At 66.9% G+C, this 19,379-nt stretch overlaps 2 protein-coding genes and 1 non-coding gene across 7 annotated transcripts in view; 1 reads left to right on the forward strand and 2 right to left on the reverse strand.

Moving 5' to 3' along the window:
* Positions 1–440: 440 nt before the first annotated feature.
* GAS2L1 (growth arrest specific 2 like 1) lies at positions 441–8,414 on the forward strand. The gene is made up of 6 exons (XM_068161819.1): positions 441–725; positions 1,977–2,639; positions 4,996–5,103; positions 5,310–5,406; positions 5,689–5,833; positions 6,518–8,414. Exons 2-6 carry the CDS (start codon positions 1,989–1,991, stop codon positions 7,620–7,622), a joined length of 2,106 nt encoding a protein of 701 aa, XP_068017920.1. The 5' UTR covers positions 441–725; positions 1,977–1,988; the 3' UTR covers positions 7,623–8,414.
* A 1,022-nt stretch (positions 8,415–9,436) lies between these two features.
* The window catches only part of AP1B1 (adaptor related protein complex 1 subunit beta 1), a 30,540-nt gene continuing 20,597 nt past the window's right edge, over positions 9,437–19,379 (reverse strand). For 3 of the 5 annotated variants that reach the window (XM_068161821.1, XM_068161820.1, XM_068161822.1), the window contains 12 exons: positions 18,606–18,704; positions 17,379–17,638; positions 16,449–16,650; positions 15,610–15,630; positions 15,244–15,273; positions 14,983–15,135; positions 14,224–14,369; positions 13,626–13,755; positions 13,055–13,139; positions 12,560–12,646; positions 11,817–11,971; positions 9,437–10,437 (listed from right to left, as the gene is read on the reverse strand). In XM_068161821.1, coding sequence (XP_068017922.1) covers positions 10,363–10,437; positions 11,817–11,971; positions 12,560–12,646; positions 13,055–13,139; positions 13,626–13,755; positions 14,224–14,369; positions 14,983–15,135; positions 15,244–15,273; positions 15,610–15,630; positions 16,449–16,650; positions 17,379–17,638; positions 18,606–18,704 — 1,443 coding nt within the window. In that variant the 3' untranslated portion in view covers positions 9,437–10,362. The remainder of the gene's footprint in view (positions 10,438–11,816; positions 11,972–12,559; positions 12,647–13,054; positions 13,140–13,625; positions 13,756–14,223; positions 14,370–14,982; positions 15,136–15,243; positions 15,274–15,609; positions 15,631–16,448; positions 16,651–17,378; positions 17,639–18,605; positions 18,705–19,379) is intronic. The other 2 variants (XM_068161823.1, XM_068161824.1) reach the window with 2 other exon arrangements.
* Positions 14,053–14,157, reverse strand: LOC137453050 (small nucleolar RNA SNORD125). The gene has a single exon (XR_010990238.1). It is a non-coding gene; the product is annotated as a small nucleolar RNA SNORD125 (small nucleolar RNA).

The raw sequence follows: 19,379 nt of genomic DNA on the forward strand, positions 1-19,379 counted from the left end.
CACCTCCACCCCCCAACCACAGCCCCCTCAAACCCCCCCCAACACCTCCACCCCCCTGAACCACAGCCCCCTCAACCCCCCAGCCCATATCGCCCCCTCCCCAAGCCAGAGCACCTCAACTGCGCGCTCTGCGCATCCTCACCCTGCCCCCCGCAAAGGGCTCCGCAGCGCATCCCCATGGGGGCGAGCCGAGCCCCCCCCAGTTGGCAGGGCTGCGGCTCCCCGCCCCGCCGTGACCGCGCTGCCGGTGCAGGGAGGGGTCCGGAGCGCGCAGTGGGGTCCCCGAGTCACCCCGCAGCCGGCCCGGGCTGGGCGTGTGCGGCGGTGCCGCCGCCGCCCCCCCGCCCCGCGCCGCCGCCCCCCCCCCCGCCCCGCGCCGCCGCCCCCCCCCCCGCCCCGCGCCGCCGCCCCCCCCGCCCCGCGCCGCCGCCGTGTCCCCGCCCGGCCCGGCCCGGCCGCCGCTCCCGTCCCGGCCCCTTCTGGGCCGCCTCCAACTTCCCGGCCGGGGCTGCGGGCAGGCGGCGGCGATCCCGCTCCGCTCCCGGCCGCGCTCCCGGTTCCCTCCGGCCCCCTGCCCGGGCCCGGCGGCGGCGGCGGATGGCGGCGGGGGACTGCGCGGGGGCAGCGGCAGCGGCGGGGCCCCCCCGGCGCTGGAAGCCGCGGCCCGGCCCGCGGCGGGGAAGGGGCGGGCGGCGCGGCCCGGCCCGGCGGTAGCGGAACCGGCGGTGAGTGCGGCGGCGGCGCGGAGGGGAGCGGGGGGCGTGCGGGGGGGAGGCTGTCCCTGCCCCTGCGTCCCCCACACCTCAGCCCCGTCCCCCCCAGCCCCTCTCCCCCTCTCGCCGCTGCTCCCTCCCCCCGCATGTTTCCCGAACAAGCCGGCAGCTGCCTCGCAGGTGCGGACCCTCCACAGCCCCTCCCTGGGCAGACAGACGCAGGAGACCCCCCCGGCACAAAGGGGACCCTCCCCCCAGACACCCCCACGGGAAAGACACGCACCCCAACCCCCCCAAACCCCCCCCAAGAGAAGAGGGGCACTCGGGTATAGTGATACTGCCCCCCCAACAGAGACAACAGACCCAGACCCTCTCAGCAGATAGCCCCCCCAAGGGAAGCTCCCCTTCCCTCCCTGCAAAGACCCCCCCCCCCGCCGTGTTTCCCCCCTCCTTAACCAGGGGAGCCCCCACCCTTGAGCACAGCCCCCCCAAGCCCCACTGTTCTCCTCTCCTAGCGGCAGTAATGTCCTACCCCAAGGCAAGGGACATCCCCCCAGGGTGTGGGGCTGGGGAAGGGTAGTGGGGGGGTGGGGGTGTCTCCCTGCCCCTGCCATCGTGGTCCATGGGGGTGTCACCTGCTCACAGGGTGGGGACAGCTACCATGACTGGGCAGCTTTGGCCCTGGGAATGGGGAGCACTGGGGACAAGTTATCTATTAACCCCCAGGGGGCAAAGGGGATAAGGTGTGGAGGGAGGGGACAAGGGATGGGGTGACGTGAGATGGGGTGGGGCACAGGGTGGGGGAGTGTGGGGGGGACAGGGTTGAGTGCTATGGGGTGGGGGGCAAACTGGGCTGGAGGAGAGGAGGATGGAGGAACATGATGTGGGGGGGACACAGCATCAGGGGGGACATGGGGCTGGGGACCCAAGGTGGGGGAGACACGAGGTGGGGGACATAGAGGGTGGGAAGAACATGGAGTGGTGGGACAGGGGTTGGAGGCAACATGGCCTGGGGACGGAGCGGGGAGTGCCGTGGCTGCTGGTGGAGGCAGGGCAGGCTCTGGAGGTGGTGGCAGTACCTCTCCTGCTCGTGGGTGGGGGAAGCTGAGGCAGGGAGCAATCACCAGGGGGTGGGTGTGTGACACTGGGTGGCCAAACTCTGCTTCTGGAGGAGCTTCTGGTGGCAGGGGGGTGCGGGGGGCAGGGGGAGGGTTGTTTCCCGGCTGCAGTGGTCCTCACCGTCTGCCCCCCACTCCCCTGCAGCCGGAAGCCACCATGGCTGACCCGAGCCACATCCAGTCGGCCGCCTCCAAGAGCATCCGTCCCTTCCGCTCCAGCGAGGAGTACCTGGAGGCCATGAAGGAGGACCTGGCCGAGTGGTTCAACACCCTCTACGACCTGGACCTGCAGGCGGACACCTTCCTGGAGAGCCTGGAGACCGGCTGCCACCTCTGCCGCCACGCCAACAACGTCAACCGCACCGCCCTGGACTTCCAGCGGCGGCACCCCGAGGCGGCGGCGCGCGTGCAGGTGCCGCGGCAGGAGGTGGTGTTCCAGGCCAGGAACGTGGCGCCAGGCTCCTTCGTCGCCCGCGACAACGTCTCCAACTTCATCCGGTGGTGCCGCCAGGACCTGGGCATCCAGGACGTCCTCATGTTCGAGACCAACGACCTGGTGCTGAGGAAGAACGAGAAGAACTTCGTCCTCTGCTTGCTGGAGGTGGCCAGGAGGGGCTCCAAGTTCGGCATGCTGGCCCCCATGCTGATCCAGATGGAGGAGGAGATCGAGGAGGAGATGAGAGACCAGATGGCCTACGGCGCGCCGGGCACGCCCCAGGAGAGCCCCGGCGGGCACCCCCCGGCGGGCGCCTACCCCGGCAGGGCACGGCCCATCTCCCTCTGCGACCTCAAGAACCTGGACGAGCTGGTGAGACGGTGCTGGGGGCGGGGGCAGCGGGCAGGGCAGCGCTGTCGGATGCCTTATGGCCTGGGGGAGCTCCTCCCTCTCCACCTGCGGGAGCTCCTCTCTCCGCCCACCCAGGCTCTCCCTGGCCCATCCTCTCCATCCACCCACCCAGGCTGTCCATGGCCCATCCTCTCCATCCACCCACCCAGGCTCTCCCTGGCCCATCCTCTCCATCCACCCACCCAGGCTGTCCATGGCCCATCCTCTCCAACCATCCACCCAGGCTCTCCCTGGCCCATCCTCTCCATCCACCCACCCAGGCTCTCCATGGCCCATCCTCTCCAACCTCCCACCCAGGCTCTCCATGGCCCATCCTCTCCATCCACCCACCCAGGCTCTCCATGGCCCATCCTCTCCACCCTCCCACCCAGGCTCTCCACAGCCCATCTTCTCTCCACCCACCCAGGCTCTGCGTGGCCCGTGGGAGTTCCTCTCCACCCACTCAACCAAGCTCAGCAGAGCCTCCTGACATCAGGAGCAGGGTTATTTTGGTGGCCATGGCTATAATCATAGTGAGGGACATGGGTGTCACCCTTGCCACTTCCTCCCCTGGGTGGCAGGGGGGGAACAGAGTGGTCCTCACCCCAGGAACCTGCTCCTGCCCTCCTCCTCCCAGCCCCTTGGCACTGGTGTCCCCAGGGACAGACAGTCAGCCATGGGGACACTCCGTGATTTGGGGTGTCAGGAGGGGGTGTTGGGGGTGCCCCTCCACAAGGTGGGGTGCAGGGACCCCCCCAGCCCGGGGCCAGGAGGCTCAGGAGGGATTAGAGCCGGGCTGGGTGCAGGCCGCGTCCCGCGTGCGAGGCAGGGATTAATGCAGGGCCGGGGGGGACGCAGGGCTGGGCTGGGGGGGCTGCCCTCCCCTGACTCCCTAAGCTCAAAGCTGCTTTTTAATTGAAACCCCAATTCCTCATTAAGTTCTGCAGCCACTGTGCTCGGGGTTGGGAGGGTGTATAGGGAACATCCTGCACCCCCCACTCTGCAGCGTGCCCCCCCTGCAGATCCCCCCCCCCCCGGGCCCAGCACTGCCAACCCCGGCTGCATTTTTCCCAGCTGCGTAATTCCTCACCATTGGCTTTTATGGGCAGCACTGGAGCTGAGGAGGAGCCTGAGGGGCCACATCCTGCCCAGCTTGTCCCCATGTCCCCCCACCCCAAGGGGATGGCAGCAGGGTCAGGACCCCCCCCCACCCCGCCCTCTCATGCCCCAGTTTCCCCCACCCTCACCCCGCTTGGGGCTGACCTTTGCACCCTGAATGGGAATCACAGCAGCCAGATCCTGCCTCAGCTGGACACTGCGGTGGGCAGAGCTGCAAAAAACCTCCAGAAAGTTACCAAATAGCCCCAAAAGGTGGGGGGGGGGGTCTGGGGGTGTATGTGTGTCCAGCCCGGAGCAGGGCAGGATGCGGCCGCGTCCCCATGTCCCCTCCTGGCTCCCAGCCTAATCCCTGACGTCAGCCTGGGCAGGGCAGCCGTCCCGGATCCAGCAGGCAGCTGGCAGGCAGGAGCAGGGCAGGAATGGAGCTAGCGGCAGGCTGCGGGGCAGGAGTGGGGCAGAACTGGGGCAGGAGCCAGGCAGGAGCAGGGCAGGACTGGAGCTAGCATGGAGCAGGAGTGCGGCAGGCTGGGGGGCAGGAGCCAGGCAGGAGCAGGGCAGATGTGGAGGAGGAGTGGGGCAGGCCATGGGGCAAGAATGGAGTAGGACTGGAGCAGGAATGGGGCAGGCAGCACAGCCGTGGGGGTGGGAGGGTGTCACCTGGCAAGCCCCCCCCCATCTGCCCTTTAGCCTTGTGTCAGATGTTGATCTCTGGGGGGGTGCAACAAAACAGAGAGGCTTTAACCTTTTGCTGCTGGGAGATGTTGAGTGCAGGGGGGCACTGGAGGGCCCTGCCCCATATCAGGGTGCCTGGGAGGGGGACAAATCCCCTCTGGTTTGGGGATTAGTGGGGCTGGGCCTGGGGAGGTGTTTTCTCCTCCTTCCCCATTTTGGGGCTGCTCTGAGCCCCCCCCATTCTGGGTTCACAGGGTGGGTGGGCTCCATGTGTGGCGCCAGAACAGGGCTGTGTCTGTTCTCAGCCTGCTCAGGGAGGGGCCAGCAATGGGCAGCCCCCCCCAGGCCCCTCTCCTACAGCATGTGGGTGCTCCCCAGTGTCAGGGGCTCCCACCCAAACCCACCTGGCTGAATCCTGGCAGGTACAGGCAGGAGGGCAGCTGCCAGACTGGGTGGGGGTGAACATGGTGGGGGGGGGGGCACACCACGTTCACCTATGTACAGGGGGGGTCTGCACCACACCAACCCCTTGCTTCTCTGCTGGCAGGTGCGGGAGATCCTGGGCTGCTGCTCCTGCCCCTCCCAGTTCCCCATGGTCAAGGTCTCCGAGGGGAAATACAAAGTGGGCGACTCCAACACCCTCATCTTCGTCCGAGTAAGAGCCACCCCCAACCCACCCCAGCACCCCCTCACCCCCTTCCTTCCCCTGCAGGGCACCCAACCTGAAGGACACCACAGAGGGGTGGGCCCCACGCTGCTTTCACTCCCCACAAGACACCCCCACGGGGGATGTCAGGTGCGGGGGGGTGGGGGTGGCTCTGTCCCTTCCCGCAGGGTGACAGGCGGTGCCTTGCCCCTCAGGTGCTCAGGAGCCACGTCATGGTGCGTGTTGGCGGCGGCTGGGACACACTGGAACATTACCTGGACAAGCACGACCCCTGCCGCTGTGCCTCCCCGGGTGAGTGCTCCCAGGGGCACCCACTGGGTGCTGAACCGCTGCCAGCTTGACCTGGGGCTCCTCTCTCTGGGGCTGGGCTGGGCTGAGCTGGCTGAAAGGATAAAGGCAGAACCAAGGGGAGTGAGGCAAGGCCAGTTTGGGGCCCAATTAATTCCTGAAGTGATTAGTGCACAGCCTGGGGAAGCCTGGCTGGGAGCGGTGGGTGCCAGCACCCTGGGAGGGAGGGAGCCCCCCCTGACCTCCCCCTGACCCCCCCCGACCTCTCATCACCTCTCTGTGCAGCTCACCGCCTGCCTCAGCCCCGTGCTTCAGGCTTCTCCCCTCAAAAACCAGCTCCCAGCACCTCCTCCACCACCCCCCACGCCCCCAGCCCCAGCACCCCTCGCCGGCCCCGCGCCGCCGGCCCCCCCGCAGGGGGCAGCCTCAGGTAGGTCACCCGTGGTGCTGCTGGGGGGGGGACACAATGCCTCAGCCCTCCTGTGGGGGCTCAGAGCTGGGGAGGGGGCAGAGGTCTGGGGTGGGGCTCAGAGCTGGGGTGGGGGCAGAGGCCTGGGGTGGGGGCTGAGGCCCGGCTGTCTTCCTGCCTTTGTCAGTGCGCAGGCAGTTTGCAGGGGGGGTGTGGAGGGTGCTGGTGTAGCCAAGGAGAGTGAGCTGGGGCCCTGGAGGCGGGGGGGGGGCACAGGGGTAGGGTAGGGTGAAGGCGGTGCAGTGGGTGAGGCAGGGGGGAGCACGGGGGGGGAGGGATGAAATGGAGGGGCAGAGGGGGTGCAAGGGGAGGGCAGAGGGGAGCAACAGTGCAGGGGTGAAAGGTGCAGGAAAGAAGGAGGTAATTGGCTGTGCAATGCCGGGGGGGGGCAGTGCCGGGGGGGGGTGGCAGTGCCATGGGGGGGGGCAGTGCTATGTGGGGGGGTGCAGTGCCATGGGGGGGGGCAGTGCTATGTGGGGGGGGGGCAGTGCCGTGGGGGGGGCAGTGCCATGTGTGGGGCAGTGCCGTGGGGGGGGGGGGCAGTACCGGGGGGGGGGGGGCAGTGCCATGGGGGGGGGTGGGGGCAGTACCGCTCCTTCCCACGCCTGACCCCGCTCCCCATGTCCCCCCCGCCCCGCTCCGCAGGCCCCGCGAGCAGACCCGCGCCCGCCGCTGCTCCGGCGACAGCGACTCCTCGGCCTCCTCGGCGCAGAGCGGCCCCGCGGCCCCCGCCCGGGACGGGGCCGCCCCCCGCCGCCGCGACGCCAGCCGCGGGGGGGCGCCGCCGCCGGCTGCCTGCGAGGCCGCGCCCTCGCGCCCGGAGGAGCGCGGCCGCTCGCGCGTGCCCAACGGCCCCGCCCGCGCCGCGCCGCGCGCCCGCAGCCAGGGCCGCGCGGGCCCGCCGCCGCCGCCGCTGCTGCTGATCAGCCGCCGCCGGGACGGGCAGCACTCGTGGACGCGCGCCGAGGCCGCCGCCCGCGCCGCCAGCCCCGCCCGCGCCCGCGCGCCCGCGCCGCGCCGCGCCTCGCTGGAGGAAGGCGTGGAGGGGGCGCGCGCGGAGCGGCCGCGTGGCGGCGGCGAGGCCTGGGAGCGCGAGCTGGAGGAGCTGGGCCGGCGGCTGCGCGCCCCGCTGCGGCTGGAGCCCGGCCAGGAGCAGCAGCTCTTCCGCCGGCTGGAGGAGGAGTTCCTGGCCAACACGCGCATGATGGAGGAGATGGAGGGCCGGGAGACCCCCCCCGCGCCCCCGCCGGCCGCCGGCGCCGCCGACTCGGCCTACTGCTCCTCCTCCTCCTCCTCCTCCTCGCTCAACGTCTTCGCCAAGGACGGGCGGCGGAGCGGCAACGGCGCCGGCCCCGCGCCGCCGGCAGCCCCCGAGGCGGGGGAGGCGGGGCGCCGGGCGGCGCTCTCCAGCTCCTCGGACGAGAGCAGCTGCTTCCCGGCCTCCTGGGAGCCGCGGGGCGGCCCCGAGTCCGACACCGACTGGGCGCCGGGGGAGGACGAGCTGGCGGAGGAGCCTCCCGCGCCGCCGCCCGCCGCCTCCCCGCGGCCCCGCGCCAAGCCCCGCCAGGACACGCAGCCCCACATGAAGCCCTCCAGGATCCCCACGCCGCGGGGCTCCGCCGCAGCCCCCCGGGCCCCCAGCGGCAGCGCCAAGCCCTGGGGGGCTCTGCACAGCGTCCTCTCCTCGCTGCTGGAGCCCAGCTGGGCCCCGCGGGAGCGAGCGGCGCTGGATGAAGACGCCTGGCCGTGAGCGGCCCGGCGGGGCGGCCGCGGGTGCGAGCAGGAGGGGGAGAAGCCCCCCGCAGCCCCTGGGGACGTCGGAGCGCTGCCGGCGACGGCACCGGCCCGGAGCGGGCGAGGGGCGCCGAGCTGGGCCGGCTCCGCAGCCAGGCTCTGGCCCCTGCGCGCTGCTGCCACTGGGGGTTGGCCCTGCAGGCAGCCCCCCGTCCCAGGCAGGCAGGAAGAGCTCTGGCTGTGCCCCGGGGCCCTGGGGAGCAGCCCCGGGGTGGGGGCCATGGGGATGGTGGCCGGGGGGGGGGTGATGGCCAGGGGGGTGGTGGCTGGAGCAGACAGCTGTGCTGTGGCTTGGGTGTCTGGGAGCAGAGCTGGAGGGCAGGGAGCTGCTGCTCCTCTGAGCTGTGTCTCATCACCCCTCCTTACTCTTCTTTCCTTGTTTTCCTCCTTGTCATCTCCTTGACTGCCTTCCTCTCCTTTTGCTGTCACCATCATCTCATCTTGGCCTTCCTGTCCTTCTCATGACTTCTTTTGGTCACCTTTTCCTTCTTACCTCCCTCCTCTTTCTCCTCTCCATGACTTGGGGACGTGCAGCTTGCTGCCACCACCTGTGTTTCAGGGCGGGGGGGGGGTCAGCTCTTCCTCTCCAGCCCCTCAGCAGCTGGCTGGCTGCAGCGTTGTCCACAGCATGGTTGTGTCCCTGACACGGGACAGGGCTGGGCCTGGAGGTCCCCACCCAGGCCCCTGTGCCCCCCTCCCCTGCTGGCCCTGCATGTCTCCCCAAGCCAGTAAAGACCAACAGAGCTGAGCCCCCTGCCTCCAGTCATCTGTCCTCTGAGATGGGGCCTGCCAAGGGAGGGAGGCTCTGGGGCAGGTGGCAGGGTTGGGAACAGAGCAGGGCCAGGGTGAGGGTCTGCACCCCCCTGCAGCCCTAGGGACACCTCACTGCATCTAGGAGCCCCCCAGCTCCCCAAAGCTCTCGGAGCTGCCTGCAGCCAAAAGTGCCCTGGGGCCAAGGGCCTTCTGCTGAGGGCTGTTTGCCCCAGGGGGAACATGGCTGGGGGCAGACTTGGCAGGGTGTGGGCTCACCACAGGGGTCCCACAGCAGTGTGGCTACCATGGCTACCAGTTGCCTGCCCTGCCTCTCCCCTGGGATCAGTGCCAGTGCCCCATGGGAGGCTCCAAAGCAGCACCAGCAACCCCTGGGGTGTCCTGCAGCAGGGCTGCTGCCTTGTGTGCTCCCAGAGTGCTGCCATACCCCAGGGGGTGCCTCAAGCACTGCCAAGGCTCTGGGGAGCAGCCTGGAGCCCCATGGTGATATCCCAGGGTGCTGCCAGTACCCCAGGGGGTGCCCCAAAGGGGTGCAGTGCCCAGTAACAGTGACTGTGCCCGGCAGGGGGCCTGGCAGGGGTGCTGGTGCCCATCCCGACTGAGCACCAAGGCCAGCACTGGCCCCCTGCAGGGAGCAGCTGTCCCCCAGGGAGGGGCTCAGAAGCTGGGAGGGGTCCCTGGACCCCACACCCCAGGGTGGGGCTGCTGGGGGGCTTGGTGGAGCCAGGAGAGGCTGTGGGGGCTGAGCAGAGGGCTGCTCCTCAGGGAGCATCCTGTCACACTTTCCCTTGGCCCTAGGCCCGGTGCTGGGCAGGTTGCTGCCTCAGGCCTGGCTGAGCCAGAGGCCAGGGCCCCCAAGAGCTGGAGAGGACTTTCTCTGCTGGCTGGAGGGCAGGGCACTGCTGGGAGGAAGCTCACAGCATCCTGCTTCCTCAGGGAGCAGCAGGCCCTGGCCCTGCCCTGGGCAGACTGAGCACAAGGCAGCAGCAGAGATTGAGACTTCATCTATTAGAGATTTCCTGCACCAAATGCTTCTGGGTGGGGGGGGACCCATGGCTTTATTCTGGGGGGCTGGGAGGGGAAAGGAGCAGTGTCACCCCCAGGGAAGGTGGCACCTCCTCTCTGGCACCCATGGGTGACAGCAGGGAGCAGAGGGAGCTGTGGGGCTGGGAGGTGATGCTGGGAGCCCTCCCAGACCCTGGCTGGGGCTGGAAAATCCTTCCCCTCCCCTGCACTTTGAAGGACAGCCTCAAAGTGGAGATCCTGAAGTCCCTCTGGGCCCTTGGGAAGCAGCTCCCGTGGGGAAGAGACCTCCAGAGGGCTGGGGGCCCAGCCCCAGTGCTCCTGCCCCAGGGGGAAAAGGCAGGGAGAAGCAAAGATGCTGGGGAAGGAAGAAGCCAAATCTGTGTCCCAGCTGCTCTGGGTGCAGCAGACCCCAAGTCCAGGGGGAGCTGCAGCCAGGGCCACTCCCTCCCACAGCACTGCAGGTCCCCAAAGAGGCTCATGAGGAGCTCAGGGCTGAGGGGTGCTGAACCCTCCCCCAGAGCCCTCCCTGGGCAGCAGGGAGGGGGGAATGTCGCAGGGGAGGAGGGGAGCAGCCCTCCCACCCCCACCCCAGCAGGGGGAGGGATGCAGAGGGTGGGCCAGGGCTCTTGGAGCAGGGCAACACCAGCAAGGAGGGCACTGCACCACACACACCGACTGCTACAGGGATGCAGGGACTGGCTGGGACCCCCCTCGGCCCTCCTCTGCTCGTCCCACCCCCACGGGAGGGGGGAGCTGGAGCTCCATGCTGGGGCCCCGGGGCTGGTTTGGAATCGGCAGGGGGGAAAGGGAGACATGCAGAGGGGTCCTGCCGCCCCCTCCGCGGGCGGGACCGGGAGGGGAGGAGCAGCAGCAGGAGCAGGAGGGGCTGCAGCTGCACCTCAGTTCTTCAGGATGGTTTCATAGGCTTGGTAGACGTACTGCGACACCTCTGGTGCTCGGCATTTCAGGGAGAGCTGTGGGGAGAGAGGAGGGGGCGGGGGTGGGGTGGTCAGGGCACCTCAACCCCCAGCAGCCAGCCCCGGAGGGCAGAGCCCTGCCTGCGGCAGCACCCCGCGGGGCCGGATAAAGGAAAGCACTCAAGGCCGCTGAGCACCCTGCCCTGGGCTGCTGCAGCTCCCCCCCGGCAGAGACAGCCACATGCAGCACAGGCAGAGAGGGCAGCAGGGCAGGAAGCAGCTCCTGGGGGCTGCTCGAGGGGGAAGGGCTCCCCCCTAAAGGCATCTTCCTCTCGCCAGCAGCAGGAGGCCCAAAGGGTTATCTGCTCGACAGTTAGATGCCTCTGAACTCAATCAGCTTCACAGCCCAAAGGGAGAGCTCAGGGAGGGAACCCCCAGGATCAGGGTTGCAGCTCTCCTCATCCCAAGTGAAGCCAAGGAGGGGGTGGGAACACCTCAGCCCTCCAAAGCATTCCCTTGGGGTCAGGGTTTGCAGCTCTCATCCCAAGGAGGGGTGGGAACACCTCAGCCCTCCAAAGCACTCCCTTGGGATCAGGGTTTGCAGCTCTCATCCCAAGGAGGGGTGGGAACACCTCAGCCCTCCAAAGCACTCCCTTGGGATCAGGGTTTGCAGCTCTCATCCCAAGGAGGGGTGGGAACACCTCAGCCCTCCAAAGCACTCCCTTGGGGTCAGGGTTTGCAGCTCTCATCCCAAGCAAGCCAAAGCAAAGCTCTGGCACCAGCCTCATGGCAGCACCGCTGGGAGGGAGAGGCACCAAGGGACACACACAGGGCTGGCAGGGCAAGCCATGAAGGAGGAGGGGGGAAGCAGCAGGCAGCAGCAGCCCAAGGCCGGGGTGGAAGCACTCTGCTAACCTCCAGGTCCTGCGGGAGCGGGCAGGTCGGCGCGGGCAGCGGGCACGGAGACAGAGAGGTGAGTCAGGGGGGCACAGCTCATGGCAACCCACAGAGACCCACTGCCAGGGAGGGGGGTGGGCAAGGGGCTGGGCCAAGCAGCATGTGGGGGATGGCTCACGGCCAGCGTGGGGCCTGGGGCGTGCAGCTGCCCAGCACGAAGGCAGAGCTGGGGATGCCCCAGGAAGGGGCCAGGGCTTGAATGGGTGAGCTGGCACCTCCCTGCTGCCTGTCACTGCCACCACAGGGCCACCAGCAGAGAACAAGGGCTGCTGCAGAGCCCAGCTGGGCAGCACAGACCACATCTCACCCCCCCCATGGGAGAGGGACACCAGGACTGGCACAGACAGCACCCTGGGATGGCGAGGGGCGAGAGGTTCCACCACCACAGACGTGCCAGAGGAGCACCCAGCCCACCCCAAGCTGTGAGCAGAGTGGGGAAGGCACTGTGGGCAGCAGGGCAGGCAGGAGAAGGGCTGTACCGTGAGACTGGGATTGCTGGGCTGGATCCTGAGCTCTGCCAGCACCCAGATGCCGTTGGTGAGCTTCAGGGACTGGTAGAGCATGTCCTGGCCCTCCACGTTCCTCTTGGCGATGGTGAAGATGTTGCTGCCCTGCAGCTTGCTGCTGACAGCATCTGCAGGGGGAGGGGAGAGCTGCTGCTCAGTGCAGGGCACTGGGCTGACCTCCTGCTCCAGCTTCTCCTCCCCTCATGCTCCCCAGGACATCCAAACCCTCCGTGCCCACGCAGGGAGGAGAAGAGCTCTATTCATCCTGGCTCCCAGCTCCTCCCCAGGGGCTCTTGGCTCCACAAAGGTCTGCTCACTGCTGCCAGCAGGACTGAAAGGACCTGGCTGTTCCTGCCTGGGGCTTGCACACCCCACTTGGCACCACAGCTCCTGGAGAAGGAGCTGGAAGGTGAGCAGGTGCCAAGGAGCCTGGTCCTGGCTGCTGCTCACTCTGTCTGTGGGCTGGCCAAGACAGGCTGAGCAGCATCAGGGCTGCATGACTCAGTTCAGCTTCTCTGCAGCAAGACTGATGCCAGGGTGGGCAGAGGACCTGTGCCCAGCAACAGGGATGTCCCCAGCAGGCTGCCAGGGTGCTGCAAGGGCAAAGCAAGGCAGCAGCTCCTCCCCGGAGTGGAGCACAGGGAGCTCTCATCTCCCTGCAGCCTGGGCTGGGGTAACTGGGCTGAGCTGGGTGCCCCTGAGGGATTGGGACCCACCTGCACTGAGAGCACAGTCTTTGAGCTGGAACTGGGCCTCGTTCTCGTTGGGGATGTCCTTCCAGGTGGCCAGGAACATCTGCCGCTCTGCAGCGAGAACCCAGGCGGCCTCAGCCAGCCCCCGAGGGGGCACACTGCCAGGCCACTGCTGGGCACCCTGCCCTGCTGCCACCCCCCCGAGGCCAGCAGCAGGAAAGCCAGCTGCTTTGGGGGGTTAGGAAGCTATGGAGGTGTGGAGGAGAGGCTGGGGAGTGCCTCAGGTAAGGCAAAGCAGCGGCAGGTGAAGCTCTCCCTGGCAGGGAGGAGGCGGAAGGTAGCTCAGGGCCACCTCAGGTAGCCACAGCTTGGTCATGACTCTGTCCCTGCCTGCCCCAGACTGCCAGGGGCACCTGCCCCCCAACCCCAGCCCCAGGACTGGAATGTGCTCAGAAGGATTTTAGAGGGGGGTAGGATGGCACCACACAGCCCAGGGGCAGCAGCACCCCCCCAGCTCACCCATCTTCCCATCCTCCACGAAGAGGATGTGCAGGGGGTACAGGGTGCTGAAGTAGAAGACATCAATGTTGTTCTTCACTGCAACCTGGGGGGGAGAGGACAGGGGGAAGTCAGCATCTCCTCTGATCTACAGCAGCTGAGTGGTTCCCAAAATAAGCAACCCATCCCACCCCACCCCACCCCAGCTGGGTGCCATCCCACAAGCACCAGAGGCAGGGAACTGGCAGCTACCTGCAGCATACAGGGGAAAAGGGGCAGCTGCCAGGGCTCTTCCCCCTCAGCCTTCTCTCCCAGCTCCCTGCTGGAGCTGCAGCTCCACCACCTCTCCCCATGCTGGGGCACTGGGAGCAGATGCTTGGCCAAGGCTCAGCTCTGCTGCTGTCAGGGAGGACCTCCCAGGGTCCCCAGAGGAACACTGTGGAGCTGGGGGGCAGACTGAGCCCCAACAGCAGAGGGGAAGAGCTGAGCCTGGTTCCTGCCATCACACCTCCCTCCAGCTCCCTCCAGGGAACTAAAGCCACCCTGGGGCACCTCCTGCTCCCTGCTGGGACCCCCCCAGGCCATTCCCCACCTGGAGGTTGTTCAGAGGATCCATCTTCATGACTGAGCCAACAGTGTTCAGAGGGAGGGAGATCTCCACGGACTGGTTGGGGGCGAGGGGTGCGTGGACCTGAAGAGGAGCTGCTGGAGCTAGACCAAAGCTGGAGAGACACCCAGGGAGGTCAGGGGAGGATCAGTCTCCATCAGGATCACCCTCCCTCCCCCCCTCAGCAACATCCCCTCCCATCTTGCTGCCCCTGCCCAGCCCAGGACCAGGCTGGCTGCTGCTTTGCCCCCCGTGGGGCAAGCTCAGGCAGCTCCAGGGCTCCCCCTTTCCTCCCAGGCAGACTCCCACCCAGTCCCAGCACTCCTACAGCATCCCCTCAGGACCATCCCTGCTGTGCCCCTCACACAGGAAGCATCAGCTCAGGAGGACAAATGAAGGACAGTCAGGCCCCAGAGGAGCAGCCTCTTCAGTCAACTTCTTAGAGGCTTTGGTTTGAGGCTCATCACCACCACAGCCATCAGAGAGAGAAGGATCATCATGGGAGGCTGCTTCCAGCCCACCTCCCAGCCCCTGGCCCCACAGCTGACCCCAGAGGTATGGCTCAGGCCAGGAGGGAGCTCACCTGTTGCGATTGAACTGGATGGCAAAGTCAGACATGACCTGCAGGGCCTTGTTTGTTAGCACCAGGTCCATGGAGATGGAGCCCACCTGCCTGCTGAAGGTGCCAGAGATCTCCAGCCCCTTGGCTTTCATGGCAGGGAGCCAGACCTGGGGGAAGGAGACAAGAAACCCCTGGGGCTGTACCCAAAATGAACCCTTGCCAGGGCTTCCACCACGCTCTCAGGGGTGCCCAGGGGCAGCACAAGGGGCAGCAGGCACAGCCTGGAACCCAGGAGGTTCCACCTGAACAGGAGGAGAAACTTGTTTGGTGTGAGGCTGCTGGAGCCTGGAGCAGGCTGCCCAGAGAGGTTGTGGAGTCTCCTTCTCTGCAGAGCTTCCAACCCCCCCTGGGCACTGTGCTGCTGGGCAGGCTGCTGTGGGAGCCCTGCTGGAGCAGAGGGCTTGGACTGGAGGAGGAGCTCCAGAGGTCTCTTCCAACCCCCACCATGCTGGGCTTTGGTGCTTTCCAGCCTGGCAGAGCCACAGAGGGAGTTTAAACCAAGAGTTTAAAGACATGGCACAGGCACAGCTGCTGTCAGCCCAGCCTGAGCTGCAGGATGTTGCTGCTGAGTCCTCCACACAGCCCCTGGCACCAGCCCCAGAATCAGAGGTGGGACGCGACAGACAGCCTCTGCTTCGGTCTCTGTGCCACCCTGGAGCACACACTGAGCAGCCCAAGCTTTGGCAGCAGCTTTGGCAGCCCTGGGGGTGTCCCACTCACCGTTTTGGGGGGCACATAGGATCCTGAGAGGCTCCCCACCCCACCGGTGAGGTCGAAGAGGTCTCCCAGGCCACTGCCAAGGGGTGCCCCGAGGTTGGCAGGCATGGTGGTGATGGGTGCTGGTGCAAAGGTGCCACCACTGCCTCCACCTATCTGTGGGAGACAAGGAAGTGAGTTATGAGGGGGCAGCACGGGGCAGGGGGAAGGAGGAGGAAGAGGAGGAGGCTGCAGAGAGGGGCTGAGGAGCAAGGGCACACTCACAGAGGGGCTGCCTCCCACGTCGCTGCGCAGCTGCAAGAGAAGGAAGGGGCATCAGCAGGGCAGGGGCTGCCACAGCAAGGGCACAGGGCTCCCAGGAAGAGGTCCTCTGAAGGGCACTCCAAAAAGTCCCAGAAGAGACCCCTGAGGGGCACTCCAAAGGCAGCAGAGAGAGCCAGCACCTGCCCAGAGCCAGCAGGGCTCCAGCTGCAGCCTCCCCAAGCCTGGCATGAGACCCCAACCAGGGGCTGCCTGGGGGGAGCAAAGTGCCCCTGGGGCACCGAGGTGCAGGCCCCAGGCTGCATGAGGTGGGGGAGGGGGTGGGCACGGTGGAGAGGGCTAAGGCAAGGCAAAGGGCTGCTCCATTACCCCTTCAGACTCGTCGCCCATCTCCAAGCAGAAGCAGGCAGGGTGCAGAGAGGAGGCAGCCACATGCAGAGACAAGCCAGGAGAGAGGACAGAGCCACACCAGAGAGAGGAGAGAAGAGCAGGAGGGAAGAGAGGTTAGTCCCTTCAGGCTGCCTGTCCATGGCTGCCCCAGAGCCAGGGGACAGAGCATGAGCAGGGTCTTGTTCCCCCCCCCAACATCCAGCACCTGCCTGCTACCAAACCCTGTGGGCCCACAACGAGCCAGGGCAGCACCAGGGGCACTGATGGACCAAGGGGGACCATGAGGCTGCCTCTCCTTGGGGATAGAGAGAACACCAAGCTCTTCTCCCCAGCCCAGCACCTGTGGGGCAGGAGGTCCCAGCCAGAGGTTTCCATCCCTCATTTCTTGGCTTGCATTCCCAGGAGGACAACCAACCCCTGCAGGGCTCCTGCTGTCAGAGCACCCCACGGGCTGGGAGTGGGCACACCTCAGCCCAGCCCTGCAGCAGCCTGGGGGCTGGCCCTTGTCTCATGCAGGTGTGGGGTTCAGCAGGGATACAGGGAAGAGGAGCCACCCCTGCAGCACAGCATGGACAGCAGGAGCATCTACACAGACCTCAGGTCCCCAGAGAAAAGCTGCCTGGGGGCATAACCCCTGCCCTGCCCCAGCTCTCTGAGGACAGGATGAGTAAGGGGGCATCACCCTCTGCCTTCACCACCTGAAGGCAAGCACCAGCCTGGCCATCCCCTGGGCAGACAAGGCCAAGCCCAGGAGCTGCAGGCAAGCATCAGAGGCAGCAGCAGGGCAGGCAGCAGGAGCAGGAGGGGCTGTGACTCACCAGGCTCTCCAGGCCACCCCCGAGGAGGTCCACGGCCCCCATCTGGACGGGGGAGGCGGCGACGGGGGGGCCGCTGGCCGGGGGGCCCAGGTCCAGGTTGAGCAGGTCCCCCAGCAGGTCCCCCTGGCTGGGGATGACAGCTGGCTGCTCGGCTGCCTGCGCCCCCGCCGGGGCGGCCTCGGGGCTCTCGGCGCTCTCCATCCTGCGGGGACGGCAAGGCAGGGAGGGGAGCTGCGGGGGAGCCCCGGCCCGGCTGCCAGGGCCCCAGCACAGCCAGGCCTGAGGGCTGCCTCAGCCCCACACAGCTGCACACAGCTCCCCACACAGCTCCCCACAGCTCCCCACACAGCTCCCCCCACACCTCCCCATCGGCATCACCCTGCCCCCGGGTCCCAGGTCCATCCCTCGGCCTCCTCAGGCCAGCACAGAGCTGTGCCAGGGAGGGGCTGGTGCCCGTGTAGGGGCACTGGGGAGGCTGCACCTTCAGCACTGGGGCAGCTTTGGGCCCCTTGCTCCAGGAAGGACATTGAGGAGCTGGAGCAGGTCCAGAGAGGGGCAAGGAGGCTGGTGAAGGGTCTGGAGCGGTGTTTAGACTGGGAGGAGGCTGAGGGGAGACCCTCTGGCTTTCTACAGCTCCCTGAGAGGAGGCTGCAGTGAGCTGGGGTTTGGTCTCTTCTCCCTAGGATCAGGGGACAGGAGGAGAGGAACTGGCCTGGAGTTGTGCCAGGGGAGGGGTAGGTTGGAGATGGGGAAAAATCTCTTTGCTGCAAGAGTGGTCAGGGACTGGCAGAGGCTGCCCAGGGAGCTGGTGGAGTCCCCAGCCCTGGAGCTGCTCCACACATGTGTGGCCATGGGGCCATGGCTCAGTGGCCACGGTGGGGCTGGGCTCCCATTCCCCATGCCCGGGCTGGGGGGGGCAGGGCCACTCACGAGCCGGAGCGGGGGGGCAGGCTCTTGTGCACCACCCCCCTGCTGCCCTCCACGAAGGCGCTGGGGGGCTTGTGGTAGACGGAGGCCAGGGTGCCGATGTAGCAGATGAGCTCCTCCAGCAGGGTGGGCTCGATCAGGTCTGTCTCCTCCGAGATCAGAGGCTTCTCGGCCAGCACCACCTCCTTGGCCGCCACCGGGTCGGTGGAGAGCAGGCGCCAGTAGATGTAGCCGCGGTCCCGCAGGTCCGGGTTGTCGGAGTCCTGGGGGAAGCAGCAGGGGGAGCAGGGCTGGAACCGCTGCCGAGGGCCAGCTGCAGCCACCCCCCACAGCGGCTTGGAGAGCCCTGGCCACGGCCAAAGGCTTCCTGCGGCCCCAGAGGCACCGCTGGGGCTGGGGAGGATCTGCAGAGGGATCTGCTGCAACCGGCTGGGGCTGCTCAGCCTGGAGAGGAGCAGGCTCAGGGGAGACCTCGCTGCCAGCTACAGCTCCCTGAAGGGAGGCTGCAGCCAGCTGGGTTCAGACCTTCCTGCTCTCTACAGCTACCTGAAGGGAGGCTGCAGCCAGCTGGGTTCAGACCTTCCTGCTCCCTACAGCTACCTGAAGGGAGGCTGCAGCCAGCTGGGTTCAGACCTTCCAGCTCTTTACAGCTCCCTGAAGGGAGGCTGCAGCCAGCTGGGTGGGGGTGTGTGTGTGTGTGGTTTCTTTTCCTAAGGAATAAGAGACAGGACAAGAGGAAATGACCTCAGGATGCCCTGGGGGAGGTTTAGGTTGGGCCTGAGAAACAATCTGCTCCCCAAAAGGGTTGTCAAGGCCTGGAACAGGCTGCTCAGGGCAGTGCTGGAGTTCCTGCTCCCAGAAGGGTTTCACAGCCCTGTGGATGCAGTGCTGAGGGGCATGGTTTAGTGGTGCTCTGGCAGTGCTGGCTTAGTGGTTGGATGACCTTAAAGATCTCTTCTAACCAACCCATTCTACCAGTCCATTTCTGTCCCACCCCTGCTGCACAGAGGCCAGCCCAAGCTCAGCAGGGAAAGGGCCCAGGGTGCCTCCTGTGCCACAGCTGGTGGTGGCCTCACTCTCCAGGACTGAAGCCTCTCAGCTCTTCCAGAGTTAAGCTCCAACTATCTGCCTCCTGCCACGGGTTCTGCATCAGCCAGCCACTGCCTCTGCCTCAGGGTGGGTGCTGAAGGCCAGGGGAAGCTCTTTGCTCACACTGGAGCTGTTACTCACCTGTGTGGCCAGGCTCAGCACCTGCTGCACCAGCTCCTGGGTCTCAGTGGGCTTCTTCAGGAACAGCTTCACAATGGCTGTCAGCAGCTGCAGCTGAACCTGTGGGCAGACAGGCAGGGATAGGGACAGAGAGATGACCTCTGCTGGGCAAGAGCAGGGGAATTTTGCCCACAGGTGCTGCCAGGAGCCAGCCCCCAGCAGCCATTCAGGGCAGCAAGCACATGGGGACAAGTGTCAGGACGCTCTGCATGGCTCCCAGCCAGGTCTGCAGCCCTTGCAAGCTGCTTACTGCAGCCTCAGCCCTCCAAGGGTCACCCCTAAACCATAGCCCCAAGCCCCACATCCAAACCCCAGGCTTGGGGACCCAACCACCAACCTGGGCAGCACATTCTAATCCCTGACCACTCCTGCTGGGAAAACATCTTGCTTAATGCCCACTCTGAAGCTGCCCAGCTCAGCTTGAGGCCATTGCCTCTTGTTCCCTCACTACTGCCCTGGGAGCAGAGAGCAGCAGCAGCCTCTGCACCACCTCCTTGCAGGGAGCTGCAGACAGCACTGAGCTCTCCCTCAGCCTCCTCTTTTCCACACCAACCATCCCCAGCTCCTTCAGTCACTCTTCATCAGATTCCTTCTCCAGGCCCTCCCCAGCTTCCTTGCCCTGCTCTGCCCTGGCTCCAGCACCTCCACAGCTCTCCACAGCTGAGGTGCCCAGGACTGGACACAGCACTCGAGCTGTGGCCTCCCCAGAGCTGAGTCCCAGGGACCCTGCTAGAG

The sequence above is a fragment of the Melanerpes formicivorus genome, unplaced genomic scaffold (genome assembly GCF_026170545.1).
Source record: "Melanerpes formicivorus ecotype bairdi unplaced genomic scaffold, bMelFor1.0.p_v2 SCAF_60, whole genome shotgun sequence".
Lineage (NCBI taxonomy): Eukaryota > Metazoa > Chordata > Aves > Piciformes > Picidae > Melanerpes > Melanerpes formicivorus.